Source organism: Coregonus lavaretus (genome assembly GCF_964263955.1).
Source record: "Coregonus lavaretus genome assembly, chromosome: 25".
Taxonomy (NCBI): Eukaryota; Metazoa; Chordata; class Actinopteri; order Salmoniformes; family Salmonidae; genus Coregonus; species Coregonus lavaretus.
Window position 1 is genome coordinate 16,099,790 of NC_140012.1, and position 18,283 is coordinate 16,118,072.

Sequence of the window (18,283 nt, forward strand, 5' to 3'; positions counted from 1 at the left end):
TCAACTATGCCTCCATAAGAAAGAAAGACATTTAGAGGGAGTCAATGACAATCACAAAATGCAGACCATTCCTATTATTAAGAAAAGTAGTCTTGAAACCAAATGTTTGAAACTTAAAAACTTGAAAACAAATCACACATTTGACAGATAACAATAAGTAACTTGTCAATTATGAAATGACACCAAGTTAATTCAATGAGTTCTGTATTTCTGTATTTTTGTTGTCATGTCACATATAGAGCAGCTCTTGCATATGTACAGTTCTAATCTCTCTAGGAATGCTTATAGGCACAGTGACATTGAAAAATATAATAGATTATTCTAAGCAGCATTTTAAGTTTGTAAAATGTACAACAAACAATTTCATTTTTAAAGATAAAATATCTACAAGTGCTTCTTGTTACAAAAATACATATTGTTCATTGCAGCACAGAGACGTTTCAAAGATTATTCGGTCTAAACATTTACTTTGCTAACATTTAAAACCACTACAGCTGGGTTTTTAGGGAAAATAAGAGATACCATTTCAAACAGGAAAAAGAACATGTGTGTAACAGGAAAGTACACAAGAATGCTAAGTAGGCTTCAAAGTTTTACTTGTGGAGATTTGTAAAGACTTTTAGGCCCTTCCAGAAATTGGTGTCCAATCTGTCCATTGATTGGTTCGCACATAACTGCAAATGAACATCAACTAACTATTGACAGACATTTACTGTATGGAAAGTCCTATTACAGTGGCAAATTGCACACCAAGTTTTGTTTCCTACCAAGAAGACTTCAGTATGTTAGGATTATTATATCTCTGTTAAAATGTAACAGATAAAATACAACCACTGCTGTCTCTCTCTGCTCTTATTCTTTGGTGTTTCGAGGAGAGTGAGAAAAAGATGAATGGTATACAGTGCCTTCAGAAACTATTCATACCCCTTGACTTATTCCAAATGTTGTTACAGCCTGAATTCAAAATGGATGAATTCTTTTTTTTTTTTTTACACAATATCCCATAATGACAAAGTGAAAACATATTTTTAGACATTTTAGCAAATGTATTGAAAATGAAATACAGAAATATCTTGTTTACATAAGTATTCAAACCCCTGAGTCAATACATGTTAGAATCACCTTTGGCAGCGATTACAGCTGTGAGTCTCTAAGAGATTTCCACACCTGTATTGTACAATTTGCACATTATTATTTTTTAAATTCTTCAAGCTCTGTCAAGTTGGTTGTTGATCATTGCTAGACAGCCAGTTTCAAGTCTTGCCATAGATTTTCAAGCCGATTTAAGTCAACACTGTAACTAGGCCACTCAGGAACACTCAATGTCGTCTTGGTAAACAACTTCAGTGTATATTTGCCCTTGTGTTTTAGGTTATTGTCCTGCTGAAAGGTGAATTTGTCTCAGAGTGTCTGTTGGAAGGCAGTCTGAACAAGGTTATCCTCTAGGATTTTGCCTGTGCTTTGCTCTATTCCATTTATTTTACTCCCTAGTCCTTGCCGATGACAAGCATACCTATAACATGATGCATCCACCACCATGCTTGAAAATATGAAGAGTTGTACTCAGTGATGTGTTGTGTTGGATTTGCCCCAAACATAACGCTTTGTATTCAGGATATAAAGTTAATTTCTTTGCAACATTTTTTGCAGTTTTACTTTCGTGCCTCATTGCAAACAGGATGCATGTTTTGGAATATTTTTATTCTGTACAGGCTTCCTTATTTTCACTCTGTCATTTAGGTTAGTATTGTGGAGTAACTACAATGTTGTTGATCCATCCTCAGTGTAATTATAACTTCACCATGCTCAAAGGGAAATTCAATGTGTTTTGTTTTTTTACCCATCTGCAAAGGCATAGGAAAACCTCCCTGGTCTTTGTGGTTAAATCTGTGTTTGAAATTCACTGCTCGACTGAGGTACCTTACAGATAATTGTATGTGTGGGGTACAGAGGTGAGGTAGTCATTCAAAACTCATGTTAAACACTATTATTGCACACAGAGTGAGTCCATGTAACTTATTATCTGTCTTGTTAAGCACATTTTTATTCTAGAATATATTTAAGCTTGCCATAACAAAGTGGTTGAATACTTATGGACTCAAGACATTTCAGCTTTTGATTTTTTATTAATTATAAATTTTTTCTGAAAACATAATTCCACTTTGACATTATGGGGTATTGTGTGTAGGCCAGTGACACAAAATCTCAATTTAATCTATTTTAAATTCAGGCTGTAACACAACAAAATCTGGAAAAAGTCAAGGGGTGTGAATACTTTCTGAAGGCACTGTATGTCAAGGGGAAAAAAGCATTTAAAGCACTTGTTTACTGATCCACCATTAGAGACAAATGGCAAGGGTTATGGGACCCTGTAAAGACAGTCTGGACAGTTTCTATACGGCAACAACAATAAATTAATGTTAAGCCACACAGTAGGACATACAGCATAGTAGTAAACAGTCTATACAAATCTCTGCTATGTACAAGTCAACAATAATGCCCAATACGTTTACATAGTGCACAAACACACAGCTACACATTTCAGACAGTGTAGGTGATACTCTGTTTTTTCTAACCTTCTTCCAGCAAATCTAGTCTTACAGTACTTATATTGCTTTATATGCGGTAATAACATCAAAATGGCATGGAATGGAAGAATATAGCTTATTGAGATAAGGATATGGTAGGTATGGTATCCATAGCTTCCTTGTAGTTGTATGTAGGCTATACGTTGGGGCTGTTGAATCCACTATTAGGGATTTCATATGAAAAGCAGTTTGAATTTCGAAGGGCTCTGCACTGAAAGAGGCATGTGGGGAAAGGCACTACCGTAGTTAATGATTAAAAAACAGGAGTAAGGGAGGGAATCATGTAAGACACTAAATCCAGCATAGATAAGGTGAAAGAATTATGGGCCGTTTGCCAGTGCACACCTTTGTCTTGGAATATCTATTTTGTGTTGCGTAACAACGGACTTCTAGTAATTTCACCTTGTATTATTAGGGACACTTCCATGTGCTGTAGAATTAAAGGGCATGTCTTCACTCTTCAATCAATTACATTTCGGTGCTTGTTTAAGAATCAATACGTCATGATGGAATGTTCTTAAACCCTTGATGCGTAAAAAAAATAAAAATGAAACGCAGATATTGAAACTGAAAGATAACGTACGAGAACAGAATGAGATTAGAGGCAATAACAGATTACTGCATGCAGATGATAAGAAGAAGTGTGGTCCTTGTCTCTTGTGCCAGGCACATCCATTCATTGTGTAGTCTGTCAATGGGCTGTTAGTTAGTACAGGAGTAGTCCCACGTCTCCCTCCGTCAACCAAAGTCTATCCGTGGGCGATATTCTAGTACCATTGGGTAGGCCTGAAAGAGAGAGATGGCATTGGTCACCCTTGGACAGAATCCACTACAATGGAGACAGTAATCAGAGAATAAGGAACGTAGATGATCTAACATTGTAAGAATACAATATATACAGTACACTTACAGGGGAACTTGCTAGTTAGAACACAAAAACAACACAATCTGATGTGTTCCTCCAGATTGTAGCTTCGTAGCTAAAATGTTCTGCAGTGAGAGAAGAGCACTAATGCAGGTGAGTGCAGAGCAGAGCGGTGGGAGTGTGATGAGGAGAGAACGAGTCTGATGCCAGAGCAGGTGAAAGTGAAAGACACACTCCACAGACATCTCATGCAGCAGCCCTATTTTTAGACAAGCAGGCAAGCAGACAGCAGCAGTAGGCAGGAGACACTTATGTACAATCCCAACGAGAACGGAAATGAGTCGGCCCACACTGACCCAGTTCCTGGTCATTTGGTCCAGGGGAGGACAGGAATTCATACTAGGCATCACAGAGCTGTCACATATTCTGCACAGATAGAGAATTCTTAAGAGACCAATCAGAAAATCCCTTTCTGGTACAATCAAAGTGGGACGATCTGCCCCTGATGCCAATAGTAATAATGTCATCTGATTTTTTTTGTTGCTTCAACATGGATGTCTACACTGGATATAGTTCTTCTAAGCTAAAAGGCCTTTACTGATTCCTTCCTGGGACTCTGTTCTTGGCATCAGAATGTTCTGCATAAGGACTGAGGACAAGGGTATTTTAAGCTTGCCAAAACCTGTTTTTAATGCAAGCCTAAATTAGGAGGAAAATTTCAATATTTCTCAGTGTTTTAGAATTAGTTGCTTATTAGGCTATATAGCGATGTGTGTATGATGCCGCCCCTCACCTCTGATTCTCCTCTGGGCGGCAATATCAATTGCGTCTATAGGCTATTTAGTGTGGTCTCAATCAAATGATCCATAGTCTTTAGGTTATAGGCTATGAAGTGCATGCTCCGATAAGCACAGAACAAAGTTATATTTCTAAGATAGCTGCTGGGATGGTGTAAATAAAACTAGGCTGCATTGCACACCGCAATGGATATTCCAATCCTGAGCCCCAGCCTGCTCTGCTCTTGCTGATCAAAAACGTTTTTGAATGCTGCTTAACCAATGGCTGTGCTGTGTAGGGCTATGGTGGCAGTTCAGGAGGAGACTCAAAGGTTTCTTCTGAAGATAATTGTTGATTAAGCCTAGTCCAAAAAATACAATATCTTGCAGGCGGACCAGCCCATACCCTATGCTCTGTTCAGTTTGGGAAGGAGACAGCGAAGATGAGTAGGACCGGAGTCAACTTTGATAGCTTGCTACTACTATAATTTATCATTATTAAAAACAATATGTTTCTTGCCCATTATGTATTTATCAGAGTTCGAGTTCAAAAAGTCAGATTCGAGTAACTTACATTGTGGTGCTGAAACTTGAAGCAGCAGCCGCGGCACAATCAATCAGAAATGGACAGCTCATGGTGCTGAAAGTTGGCAAATTCGAGTAGGCATAACTAATTTCAACATTCTTCATTTTAATTAGACATTAATAACAACAAGAGGGATTTGCGTTGGAGACAATTTCTTCCTATTTAAGAAATAAGAGGTAGGCCTACCTGTTTGACAGAGTAGGCTATAGGCTGCTATATCCATAGATTTGCCAGCCAATTCCTCCACCCACCATGCACTCTTTAAATAGCGTACCTCCATATCAGTGAAGGGCTGTTAAGTTAAAACCAATACTCGAGGGATTATGAGCGGGTATGCCATAGGCCTACCTTTTATTAAAGAAAATGGCAAAAAGCACAGGCCCACCCATTGTTAGCTTAAGATTTAAAAAAAAGAAAACAACGGATCCGATTATATATAATGATCTATAACAGCCCTTTCGTCTGCGATGCTTTACGCTAGAAACAAGCTTTAAAATACTTTGGAAAAAAATGACTCCGATGCATATGGGGATATCATTGTTTCATTTCTTTGACATTCAGAGGCTGACTTTGCTTGCGAAGTAATCAAATTGTGTCACTATCAATTGATTAAGCTATTCACTTTCTGTACAATAGAAGATGTTTAAACCCAGACAGCTTTTAGGGAAACACTTGTGACCTTCTCTCGTTGGGTTAAGCCACGGAAGAAGAGTAGCCAGCAGTTAAAGCTTACATTTTTCTGCGTCGGTAGGCCTACTCTGTCTGGGGTGGAAAGGTAGGCCTAACTTTTGAAAGTACCATGCTCAGATTCCTAATGACGTCTCGGATTTAATTATTTGCAAACAGGGACAGTTTCATTGCAAACAAGACACACTGATTTGGCATTGGAGAAATATGATAAGATGATCACATAGGCCTATCACTCTGTCCATTCTTAGCTGGTAATTTCGTTAATTTGTGTGGTATTAAAAAAAGATTCCGCTAACATGTAAAATTACGTAGAATTGCACGTAATGTTTATAAAAAGACATATTCTCTGCTATCCACTTTGTTTTAATTATTATTTTTGGTATAGGGGAGGGTCACTTTTTTTTTTCAAGCGTTCAGGGAGGGTTTAGGTAAAATATATTTAGCTGAAGGGAGGGCCATCCATTTTCATTTCAAAGAGGTCCGATTTCCTCCATGTAACCCTTATTATAAATAACATTCACTCCCTTAGCAGAGTATCATTTCATAACAGGGGAATCAATTGAACAATTAAAACTGTACAGTTTATGAGGCCTTGGGTGCGTTGTACTGTATGTTGCAACCAAACCAGGACAGAAATGGTCTTTGCTGCTGCTAACAGGGCGCCTTCATTAAAAGACCCCTCTTTTGATGCAGTGGTGATGAGCTATGGCTGTGGAAGGGGAGAGTGTCAGGCAATGAGCCCAGGAACAGGCACCCTGCTGGGTCAGTTGTCAGGGCCTTCACTGCTTTCCTCACCTGTCTCCCTGGACCAATACAGAGATTCATGACCTGACCCCGTGCTGCCGGAGCGCAGACCAGCCCATCCAAAAGTGACAATCATCAGCAATGAAATTAGCAGCCAAGGCGCCCGGCCAACGTGCTTTTGAGGTCAAGCTGAAGTGTGTTAGATAGCCTAGCAGACTGTGCAGAGGACTTGGGGTGCTTGATTAAGTTTATGCATGGTTGACTGAAGTTCAGGTCCAGATATAGCAACCACAATGTGTATTTTTGGTGAGGTGAACAAGAGGAAAGTGGTTAATTCTGAATTCATTGAGGAAGAGAGGCAGAAATAGAGAATGTACTGTACATCAACTGCATTTTACCATGAGCTACCAATACCATACTAGCCTTGCAAATGTCTCCAATAGTGTATAGTACCATTATAACACATGAACCACCAACTTAATTCACCATACTTTTGATGTGAACCTATAGTACCAGACAAATTCTACAAGTGGCCTGTAATCAGCTCTCTTTACCGTGCCACTGGCACTTCCTGCTTGCTGTGGCAGATTACACAGTAGAGTGGCACACGAGTAGCGGTGGCACTTCAGACGTCTAACCAGCTAATCGGCTTAAAGCCAAGCAAGCCGTGACTCTCATGGAGACTAGACTCCAGGACCGTCATTCAGCAGCCACATCTTATCCCCATGGCTAGAAAGGTACAGGGCTTAGCATCTTTCAAAGTGAGGGGAACAGGGGGGTGGGCATTGATATCATTGGGGGCTTACTTACGGTTTCACCGCGAAGTCTCCATCGCGTCATGTAGATGAACTCCATGGTGTGGTCTTTTCCCATGATCTCCCCGTTGCATAGGACGTCTAGCTGTGAGGGGACACAGAGGCTGGTGACTAAGAGGTAGACTGTGGGACATAGTGAGAGTATACGCTGCTTGAGAAGAAGACTAGAGCTCGACAAATCTTCCTTTCTCATACCGTTCAAACAAGCAGAAAACAAAAGGACAAGGACTCAAATAAGGGGCGTCATTTCAGCTAAACCTAGGAATTTTTATAAACTGAAGCTCATTTAATGCATTTGTACACAATTAAAAAACAAAATAAATGCAATTTGAAGATCAGTAAAAACAAGCAAAATTGACTCCAGCTATTATCACCTTGGCTGCTGTAGGGGACTCAGTCAATAGGGGACTTAAAATTCTACAAACACGTCATACAGCAATTAGCTGCTACGCACTAGCTCAGCACTGGGATTAAAAACTCTAGTTTAGTTTCATGTCAAGTCAAACAGAAGTTACCTACCCATAAGCCATCTACTACAGCCATCTTCCACCTCTGCACTGTTTTGAGAGAAAAGTTGCGCTGTTCAGTGCAGCTGCGTCGATGCGCTCTCAGCCATACCTCAGTGCTCTCAGCCAGAGAGGAAGAGGCGAAGCGAGAGGTTTCACTCTCTCCAAAATCTGTCAAAAATAAGCCCAATGCATTTCTATGGACTTATTTTAGACCTAAGCTTGTCGCCTGCCTTACCGCCTTTGGGACAACGACTCCCATTGATAGTGTGGAGACATGAGCATCTCATCATTATGTACAGATCTCTGTCTCAGCCAGTTGGGCAAATAGCCTGCCCGTCAGCTCTGAGCCATCCACATGGTCCTAAAGCCAGCCCGCTAATCTTGCTAAAATGCATTTGCCTTTTAATCAGGATTGGAATGATTTTAGTAGCCTATTTTAAATAGTTGGTGTTGAGCCACTGGCGTATCGGACACCCCCGCAGCCCCCGCAAAGCGGGGGGGCCCGCGAGCTCTGGGGTCCCATGTGCCTGTCATCAATGTCTATTTTTTTAAATTGAATAAATCATTTTGACAGTAACCTTCAAAAAAGTAATTCATAAACCTTTTTAATTTCCATATGTACTAGGAAGCTAAGTGTTTGTTTCTTGGGCTTCAGGAATGTGACTGAAAAAGTGCCCCAGGCCTTGAAAAAATGTTTTACTGATTGAAAGTAATTGGAGATCTGTGAACGAATGGGCGCCAGTGAAAGTGCTAGTAGATACCCATTGACTTCCATTCATTGCGCTAACGCTAGTTATCATTGGCTCGCGAAACAACCTCTAACTTCCTTCATACTGGACACAGAAACATAAAAATGGAATCCACAAGTTCATCTGACACTGGGGAAGTATATAAAGGGCCGCATTGCCAAAATCCCAAAGTATCCCTTTAATGAGTCAGAAACAACAATACCTTGCACCCACTAGTAGTCAAAAGGTTTTTGGCGCGCCAAAAATACGGTACGGTACTGTATTCTGTAGGGTGGAATTACAGTACCATTGGAAATACATACATTATTTCCCCGCCCACATTTTCCCACAATGCACCATCATTTACAGTATGGTGCACACAAAAAAAGTATACGCCCCCTTGTTGGTCATTGGTCAAGAATAGCATTCTTCAATGAAGTGTGTGTTGTCATTCAACGAGCGACGACTCGTTTTCATGCATATTTTTTCACTAGCCTAGCCTTAAGGACAGCTTCAGTACAGCAGGGGGCCTGCTAACAAGGCCAGCACTTTTACCCACAACACTAAACACACAGGAGAGACTCTGCAGGAACAGCTACTGTATGTGAGGCCCAAACAAAACTGCATATATGGGTTTAATATCTGTCATACAGTAGATACATACGAAAGGGTATAGAGTACATACAAAAGCTTAATTTGTTACCTCATAAGAACTTGGAAGTTTTAACTTCAAGCTGAGAAACTTCTTGATTGTTCCGACTGTCACTCGAGTCGAGCAGCGTATAAATTTCTTCATTAAGCCCTAGAGTGGAGGATCAGAAGATTACTTTAATGATTCAGGCACATCTCCCATTTTTTCAAACTTGTGTGAAGAGCATGCAAATCCAAACATTCAAAGAGCCATTTTATGGCAAAAAATATATTTAAAAACAAATGCATAATTAAGAATAGTTAGTGCATTTAATACCAATAGCAACCTTTTGGCACAGAGAAACTCCGTCTATACACACTATACACACTCATAACAAATGGTCCTATATAGCACCAAAAAAGGGGTCCGCTATGGTTACAACCCTTTTGGGGGCTAAATAGAACCCTTTTTTATGGTTCTTTATAGAACCTTTATGGAGAATGGTTCTATAAAGAACCTTTTTCAATCTCAACGTTTTTTGTAGAACCATGCAGGGTTTATTAGCCATATTAAATTGTTAAAATTCCATTAATTGTATTATTGTGTTTATTAACAAGTTGAATCAGGTTGCTAGCTCTGGAACGGCTGGGGGTCCCTGAGGAGAGAATTGAGAACTACTGATTTAGTCAACCGTTCTCAACTGACACAAGGTCTTACGCAAGTCTTTCACAAGACACCATCACTGGCCATCGTCAGATATAACATGTAATAGCATAACACAATAGATTAGATAAACTGGAATGACACTCACTCACGGTTGCACAAAAAGAGCTGTGCACAAACCACGCCCAAACATATCACTAAAAGATGAAATAACCCTTTTTAAAACTGCAAATAACCATTTAACGGTTCAAAGGGTTCTTTGGGTCAGTATGGTTCCACATAGAACCACCACCCTTCGCAAAGAACCCTTGAGGAACCCTTATGAGCCTCTCCTCTCTCCACATATTCACTGTTCTGCCTACCAATTATGAACAGCAACACCACTGTTATAATGAGGACCACTATTTTAATGAAAACAACTGCCTAATTAGTGATGGGCTGGATTATCACCTGCTGACAGAGGAACGTGTCTGACTGAGTGACCTGCTTTCAATGACAGCCCAGGAAATAAAGGAAAACCACAGCATCCTCGTCCATCTATATTCTACTCACATTCTGAGGTGTTAGGCAGTTGGAGGGACATAATGGAGTTAGCTTCATAATACTGTACCTAACCCAATCAGCCTAAAAGAGGGGGGAGGAATGAGGTTAGGGAGACAGGGAAGACGGTGAACATGAAGAAAAGAGCAGTAGGGAAGAGCTACAGATAGAGCTCTCCACCACGACTTACTCGAACAATGTTCTCTTCCACCAGGCTGTTGTTGCGTAGACAATCCAGACAGATGGCTATCTGAGGGTCACTCCTGTGGTAGTCTCCATCCCCACCATCATCACCCTCGTCATTCAGCCTAGATCTCTTTGATCGGGGGCCATCTTCTATTACAAAGAAATGGAGAAGTATGTTATACTAATGTGTATGGGCAAGAGCATACACTGTGTGGATACAAGTTGAGCTTGTTTTCCTTGAATTCATATAAAACTGTGAAAAGACACTTCACAATAGGATGGATTTGATTGATACTGATGTCTTTCGCGTTTCACCTAGAAATGGTAAATCATAAGGTAAGACCTTTGGGACACATTGTCGATCATCACATTGTCATGTAGATGGCATTTAAGTCTGGAGGACTGAATCCATCCACCTTTAGTCATTCTGTGGTTTCCATTTTATTTATTCCCCACCTCTATTATACCTCATAAACAGGGTCATCTTGTCAATGCCTTGTAGAGTGTGCTATCCCCCCCCCCCCCCCTCCTCCTCCTCCTTCTCTCTCTCTCAGCCTCATATGACTCACAGCCACCTACAGTCGTGCACCACTGCAACAATAGAACCTGAGTCATACTGTAATTCCTTCTCTCTCTTTGTCGCCTTGCTGATCTGTCTCCCACATAGAGCCTCCTTACCTTTCACCTCAATAACAAATCACAGCCCACCTCTGCACACCCAAGCCCCCCGAGTGGGTTCATTCTGGTCACCCTGAGGGTCTTGGTCTTCATGGACACTAATACAGATATTTTACCTTCTCCGTTCTCCTTTGACTTTCGACTCCTCCAGAACTCAATCTCCTGCTGTTGTTCCTCTAGTCAATAAACAAAAACAGAAGATATGAATACACAGGGCAGGGCTCCATGATTAAAAAAATTACAAGGAGCACATGTGCTCCTAAGTTGAAAAATATATGAGCACACAAAGAAATGTAGGAGCACAATGAAAAATATTTTAGGTATTAAAGCGGCAATCTGCAGTTGAATGATAACAAAGCACTCCCCGCCACTGTTTCAGTAAAAGGTTGAGGGAGGGGGCTGGAGCAATGACTGTATATATAAATGGACAAAACCATTGATCATGTGACACCATTCATTCCTATGTGAAGAATCAGTAGCGCATTGAAGCCAAATTAAGTCGGTTAAGATGGCATCTCACTTAACATGCGCAGTTTGAGTTACTCCAGGAAGTGATGTTGCAGGCTAGCTCAGTGCGGCCCCCTCTCAGGATACTTCTTCTACGTGCCATTTTTAAATAATCGGTTCAAGGACATAATGTACATCTGGTATATTAGAAGCAATTATTGGTACCATGATTGTCTTCAAAAAAAAAATATATTTACACGAAGATTGACCACGAAAATTGCCAACTTTTCCATTCACTATAATGGGGCGATGCTGTTTCCTGCTAACAATGCCTGCAGTACCACGGTTGGCCTTGAACTTCCATGGCTTCAAGGAGAGGGGGCAGTCGTCTCCCCTAGGCTGGAGAAATGTAACCACACTCAAATTCATAGACAGAGCTACGGATGCAAGGATTATAGTTTTAACCATGTTTTGAGGCTGTATAGTGTAACTTTGTTTACAAACATTGGAAAAACAAGCTTATATGACCCTGGACAACACCCTGTCGTTCTCCGCTAACATCAAGGCGGTGACCCGATCCTGCAGGTTCATGCTCTACAACATTCGGAGAGTACGACCCTGCCTTACACAGGAAGTGGCACAGGTCCTAATCCAGGCACTTGTCATCTCCCGTCTGGATTACTGCAACTCACTGTTGGCTGGGCTCCCTGCCTGTGCCATTAAACCCCTACAACTCATCCAGAATGCCGCAGCCCGTCTGGTGTTCAACCTTCCCAAGTTCTCTCACGTCACCCCGCTCCTCCGCACACTCCACTGGCTTCCAGTTGAAGCTCGCATCTGTTACAAGACCATGGTGCTTGCCTATGGAGCTGTGAGGGGAACGGCACCTCTGTACCTTCAGGCTCTGATCAGTCCCTACACCCAAACGAGGGCATTGCGTTCATCCACCTCTGGCCTGCTGGCTCCCCTTCCTCTGCGGAAGCATAGTTCCCGCTCAGCCCAGTCAAAACTGTTCGCTGCTCTGGCACCCCAATGGTGGAACAAGCTCCCTCACGACGCCAGGACAGCGGAGTCACTCACCACCTTCCGGAGACATTTGAAACCCCACCTCTTTAAGGAATACCTGGGATAGGATAAAGTAATCCTTCTACCCCCCCCCCCCCCCCCCCACCCCCCCTAAAAAAAAAAAAAAAGAAAGAAAGAAAGAAAAACAAAACAAACAAAAAAAAATTGTAAAGTGGTTATCCCACTGGCTATAGGGTGAATGCACCAATTTGTAAGTCGCTCTGGATAAGAGCGTCTGCTAAATGACGTAAATGTAAATGTAAATGTATATTTTGGCTTCTGATGGGGTACAACAGTTGAACTAAGCTCATGTGGCATTTATAAATTATACTCTTCAAGAATCAATGGGTTTAAATCATTAATTTATGAGTCCAAAAATTGATGTAGTAACTGCAGATTGCCCCTTTAATGATACGAATTGCCAGCAATTACAAAATACAGGGTTTAGGAGCACCAGAACAATCGATTTTTAAGATTGAGATATAGCCTACATTGGGCTTCATGAATCCTAGCTACTTTTGAAGCTCATCTCCCGAAAAAGCGCTCCCTTTTACTTCCTTTCTGTGCCACCACATGTTTGCATACTACTGAAGAAGCGGGACAGCAAAGAAATCATGACAATAATTATTACCTGGGTGATTTTTTTTCTAGGGGCACTGGTGCTCCCAAATAGAAATTCCAGGTAGCACAGCAAAATATTTATATTTACATTTACATTTTAGTCATTTAGCAGACGCTCTTATCCAGAGCGACTTACAGTTAGTGAGTGCATACATTTTTCTAAATTTATATCTGATTGATATGCCCCCAAAATGGTAGCACTGTAGAGCCCTGCAGGGCAGGAGTTATATCATTCAAGTCAAATGGAAAACAGCTTGAGTAACTCTTAGGCCTACTATAAAAGGCAAGATGTATATCTGATGTTGGTAGATACTAAAATGACATCACTCACTTTCTCTTAGCCCAGGCACGAGTTTGAAAATGATTTCCTCTAAAGTGTTGTCCAACCTGGCAATAGAATGAGACGTAAAGGAAGAATAAAAGTAAGTACACTTACACATACTTACACACACACACACACACCCACACACACCCACACATTCCCAGACATTGCATCTGTGGGCTGGGTAGCTGGGTGGCTGGGCACTGGGTGAGGTCTTCAGCTGAGACCTTGGCTCCAGAATGGTGTCCAGCTGTTGCCTGGATCTCACCCCAGCCAAGCTCAAGTTCACTCTATCCTCCCCCAGCCCAGCCCAGCCCAGCCCACACCAGCCTTACAATCTCACAAGTCAAGTAGACAACTGAAGAAAAACGGACAAAATCCGGCTAGGGCTAGTTCAGTAGTGCAAAGGCCAGCATGTTTTTACTTTACTGATGGTTTTGATATATTAATCTATTCAATAGTATTCATTACGATTCTGTGATTCTCAAAAGGAAAATATGAATGCACATAAGATTCTGTCAAAGATATAAAATGAGGTGTATTACCTTAACATCTCTAGGGGGTTGGTTTCATGGACTTGGATACCACATTTGGGGCAGTCGTTGCTGTCTTCAAAGTGTTGGACAATGCAGCTTTTACAAACTGTTGACAGAATAAAGGAGATAGAGAGAAAGAGAAGTTTACCATCTCGAAATACAGACCTAAAGTAAATATGGATTTTTATCACACCATTCCGGTGTTAAATAAATGCCAAGATGACTGCATTTTCTCTTTTCGTATCCCTTTCTCTCAGATAATCTTCACAATAAAAGGATTTTGATTTGAAAGTAATGTTTAAAACCAAAAGGAATAGCATTCTAATATCTAATTTCTACAGTTTCAACTGGATAAACATCAGAGTATATGTTGAGCCTTGAAGCATGACTAAAAGCTCAGGCTTGCAATTGAAATTGAAACTGTGGACTGGCAGGGAGATAAGGAAATAGTGGGTATAGCCTGGCCAGTTCTAAGTGCATCTATCACACAGCCAAGGACAGCTGCAGCCAATACTACAGAGCACACACACATGCATGTACACGTACTGTATGTGCGATAAGGCGCACATGCACACACACAAACACACACACACACATACACCATCTATGAGGTGGTATATAATGTACAGTCTTATCTTTCTTTTAAGAACACAAACCAATTCCATACAATACTGAGCTGAGGATTAGGCCTATATCCTATGATGTGATTTCACCAAATCGTGAGAAAAAATCTGATCAACAATATCTGCAGAAATACAGGGCACAGTCTCCCCTCTAGCAACTGCCATGTAAACCCAACACATACTCTATGTACTTGTGCACTATGCACTGGCCTATAGCCTACATAACAATCCTCACAAACATACAGTAGTTAGCTGCTGTCATACTGAATCAACCATAACTGCCAAGGGAAATAATATGTCAGAACAACATATGAAACGTTTGAGACAGACCTCACTGTGCACAGTTGTGTATAACAGTGGCAGATGTTCTCTTCAAACATTTCCTATACATATACAGCCTTTTACAAGTAATTGCGTTCTGACTACTTTACTATAGTAGATGCTACAACGAAAACAGTCTAAACTAATGTAAAATATATATTTAGCTGGGGATCTCTGAAATATAATGGCATACACACTGAAATAAATCATACAACAGCATAAACGTACTGTACTAGGCAGCTGCTGATATTTTTCATTATTGAGATTATGGCTAGGGGTCAATACAACCTCTATGACAGTAAAGAAGTGACTTTGCTCTCAAACAAACAAATAAATTGGACCCAAACAGCTTATTCTGTGTGGAGGATATTTGTTGTCATGGTGACTGAACCCACAGATGACTGTGTTTCACCCTGATCACTTGAGATGTGTCATTCCTGGGAGTGAGATCTGCCATTCTCCTCCAATAAAACATTCAGTTCAGATGGAGAGGGCAGAAATGGAGAAGGATGCCATGTAATATGACATGTAAATCATGCAGGATATGACATCGAGGAGATCGACAGAGGGCTTTAAAAAAAATCATAGCTGTGACTGTGCAAGGCTGTGGTATAAAACAACAAATAAGACAGCCAATTGATTATGTGAGCTCTAAATTCCAGCTACTCTAGCACTTTTTAGTGGTGCAATAGATGCCGTAAAAAAAATATTATAATAAAGTCACACTACACCAAAAAAAGCCAGAGGACATTTCTGCATAAAATCATTGTTAGATATAATTTATAGTAGCGGAAGTTAGGTATAATGCATATATATTAGGCAGAGCTAAATAAAAATCATACAGATATGCCTGGAGATAGTGTAGCCTATGCATAGTGAAAATGTGTTTTCTGAGAGAGAGAGAGAGAGAGAGAGATAGAGAGAGAGAGAGAGAGAGAGAGAGAGAGAGAGAGAGAGAGAGAGAGAGAGAGACATTGTTACAACACTATATATATACATAATATGACATTTGAAATGTCTTTATTCTTTTGAAACTTCTGAGTGTAATGTTTACTGTTAATATTTATTGTTTATTTCACTTTTGTTTACTATCTACTTCACTTGCTTTGGCAATGTTAACATACGTTTCCCATGCCAATAAAGCCCTTAAATTGAAATTGAATTGAATTGAGAGAGAGAGAGAGAGAAAGAGAGCGTGGGGGGGGGCTTACAGGTGTGCAGGCACTCTGTCACCGTGGTGGGCTTGTTCAGGTATCCTTTACACACGTAGCATGTGATAAAGTGGTTGAAATCCTTGACCAGGTGCTTTCTCGGCGAGGTCATCTTGGACCAGAGCAGGAGTGTTGATGGATGGGAGTGTTGTGTAATGGGGAAAGGAATGATGGCAGATGGGGGCTGGAGGTCAGAGTTCACAGGACTTTCTGAAATGCTCCACACTTCTGGGTTTTCCCCTTCAGTCGCTTCATCTTAATTCAGGCTTCCCCTCCAGTGAGATATCAAGTGTGCTGCATTTTCATCTCTGTGGTGCTGTGGGTGTCTGTGAATGAAAGTAGAAAACAGTGCTACATGCTTGATATTTGAAAATGTGTTACCACAAAATCAAATGCAAATTCTAAAGTTGCATTATTTCATGAAATAGAATCAACTTTAACATTTACCAAGACATCACTGCATCTTCAACATGTTTGACCAAAACAAATATCATGGACAGGCTACAGGCAGTGGTTGACTTGGACAGGAGCTAACCAGAGCTAAGTACCAGCACCTCAAATGTTCTACTGCTTGAGCTCCTGTTCCTCTTATAGAATATTATCTCAAAAGTATTGTGGAGCTCCTGCACCTAAATATAAACAGTACCGGCACCCAAAATGAGTACCGACACCTATTTCAGTCCAAGTCAAACACTGGCTACAGGTGCATGTAACGTGTCACCTTTATGCCCCGCCCCCTTAATGCTTTTTTAAAATCGAAAGCAACTTTAGTTCCTTCCAAAGATTGTTATGGCATTAAGTGTATAACCCCTTCATTGTCACATTAATATAATTGAAATAGTATTTTCAAATCCAAAGTTTGGAGAGAGGCTACTTTGGTTAGCCTCCTCAAGCGGAACAACAGAATATCGAGATCTATGCTACAACGTAACCATTGTATTTGTTACATATTTTCGCTAGTAGCTAGCTATGGTCATTACGCTGTTGCATGATCCCAGAGTTCAATACTAGCCTTGACACTGACTAGCTTAGGCAAACCTTTGAATAGTATATTCTGAGAAGAAATGTCATATGATATAATTGTCATAAATTTGATTGCTGAAAAATCCTCAATTGGCAGCAAAGAAATAAATCGAGGATGGTCCCCTTTACAGTGACAAAATTGGGGCTTATGTCCCTCATCATCACCAGGAAATCATACGCGTCATTCTGTCAACCACGGTATTGCGCGAATTACATTATGGATGGTGAGTTTACCATACCCTGAAAAAATGACTTAAGATTCAAGTTGCTGCCATTGAAGTCAGCCTAACTGTGGGGACCGTACACAGATACTTCGATCACTAAGATAAGAAATAAACGAGCGCCACCGCACAGACTTGACTATGACCAAAACGCACATGTCTAGAACTTGATAGCCCGTATGACACATGATCGCATTCCCAACCCACCCCAAACTTTACTATCACAGCACCTACGGAAAAAGGATACGCACAAGCATCGTTTTCTCGGCTTCTGAGTAGCGAGTAGTAAACGCATCTCTTACATTCCAGTTCAAGGCTCCATGGTCGAGATGGTGTGATCTTTTCCGACAATTCTACCTATATACGCTGTATGATGTGGGCGCCGATGTTACATTAATGTAGGCTAGCACTGAATACGGAACTGCTTTCAGAATAGATGATAGGAGAGAAGCGGAGGAGGATCCAGCGCTTGTTTACGCATTGCTGCTTTATTCATTCCACGGCAGATACACTCTGATTGGACACAAACTAGGGCGCAGCCTTCAATTACCAACTACTGTAGTCCAGTAACGTGTAGTCTATATAATATGATAAACACAAGGCTCCTGAAAACCTGTTCATCAACCGAGCAGAGGCATGGTATTGATTGATGGACCTGTGGACCTATATATCTGAAGTAGCCTAGGCTACCTAGCCTGATAAGGATTAAAACAAATATTCACCAACATACAAAACAGATTTAGCCTACATATCCATTTGTCTTCATACCTTCATATAGTGTTAGTGTGATAAGTAGCCTGATATGACCATGTTATTACATAGTTTTAGTCCGCTAGATATAAAATAGGACTGGCCAGTTTCCAGTTATTCAACACATGTAAATAGAACATATAG

The 18,283-nt window shown here is 40.8% G+C and overlaps 1 protein-coding gene across 5 annotated transcripts; it reads right to left on the reverse strand.

The window, feature by feature from the left end:
* Positions 1–212: 212 nt before the first annotated feature.
* LOC311101157 (polycomb group RING finger protein 5-B) lies at positions 213–17,826 on the reverse strand. 5 transcript variants are annotated; one of them, XM_084142238.1, is made up of 10 exons: positions 17,692–17,826; positions 16,146–16,471; positions 14,000–14,096; positions 13,464–13,519; positions 11,116–11,175; positions 10,326–10,468; positions 10,148–10,219; positions 9,005–9,103; positions 7,060–7,149; positions 213–3,374 (listed from the first exon to the last, which is right to left on the reverse strand). In XM_084142238.1, exons 2-10 carry the CDS (start codon positions 16,255–16,257, stop codon positions 3,327–3,329), a joined length of 777 nt encoding a protein of 258 aa, XP_083998364.1. In that variant the 5' UTR covers positions 16,258–16,471; positions 17,692–17,826; the 3' UTR covers positions 213–3,326. The 5 variants fall into 5 exon arrangements, with proteins under 5 accessions (XP_083998364.1, XP_083998362.1, XP_083998363.1 ...); XM_084142236.1 differs by having other exon boundaries at positions 10,326–10,471; XM_084142237.1 differs by having other exon boundaries at positions 10,326–10,471; positions 17,641–17,826.
* Between the last annotated feature and the right edge of the window lie 457 nt (positions 17,827–18,283).

Coding starts and splice junctions, on each gene's coding strand:
- LOC311101157 (XM_084142236.1), bottom strand. CDS start 16,257: ATGACCTCGCCGAGAAAGCACCTGGTCAAGGATTTCAACCACTTTATC. Junction 13,520..13,999: donor AACCCCCTAGAGATGTTAAG/GTAATACACCTC, acceptor TTCTATTGCCAG/GTTGGACAACACTTTAGAGG. Junction 10,472..11,115: donor GTCAAAGGAGAACGGAGAAG/GTAAAATATCTG, acceptor TCTTTGTAATAG/AAGATGGCCCCCGATCAAAG.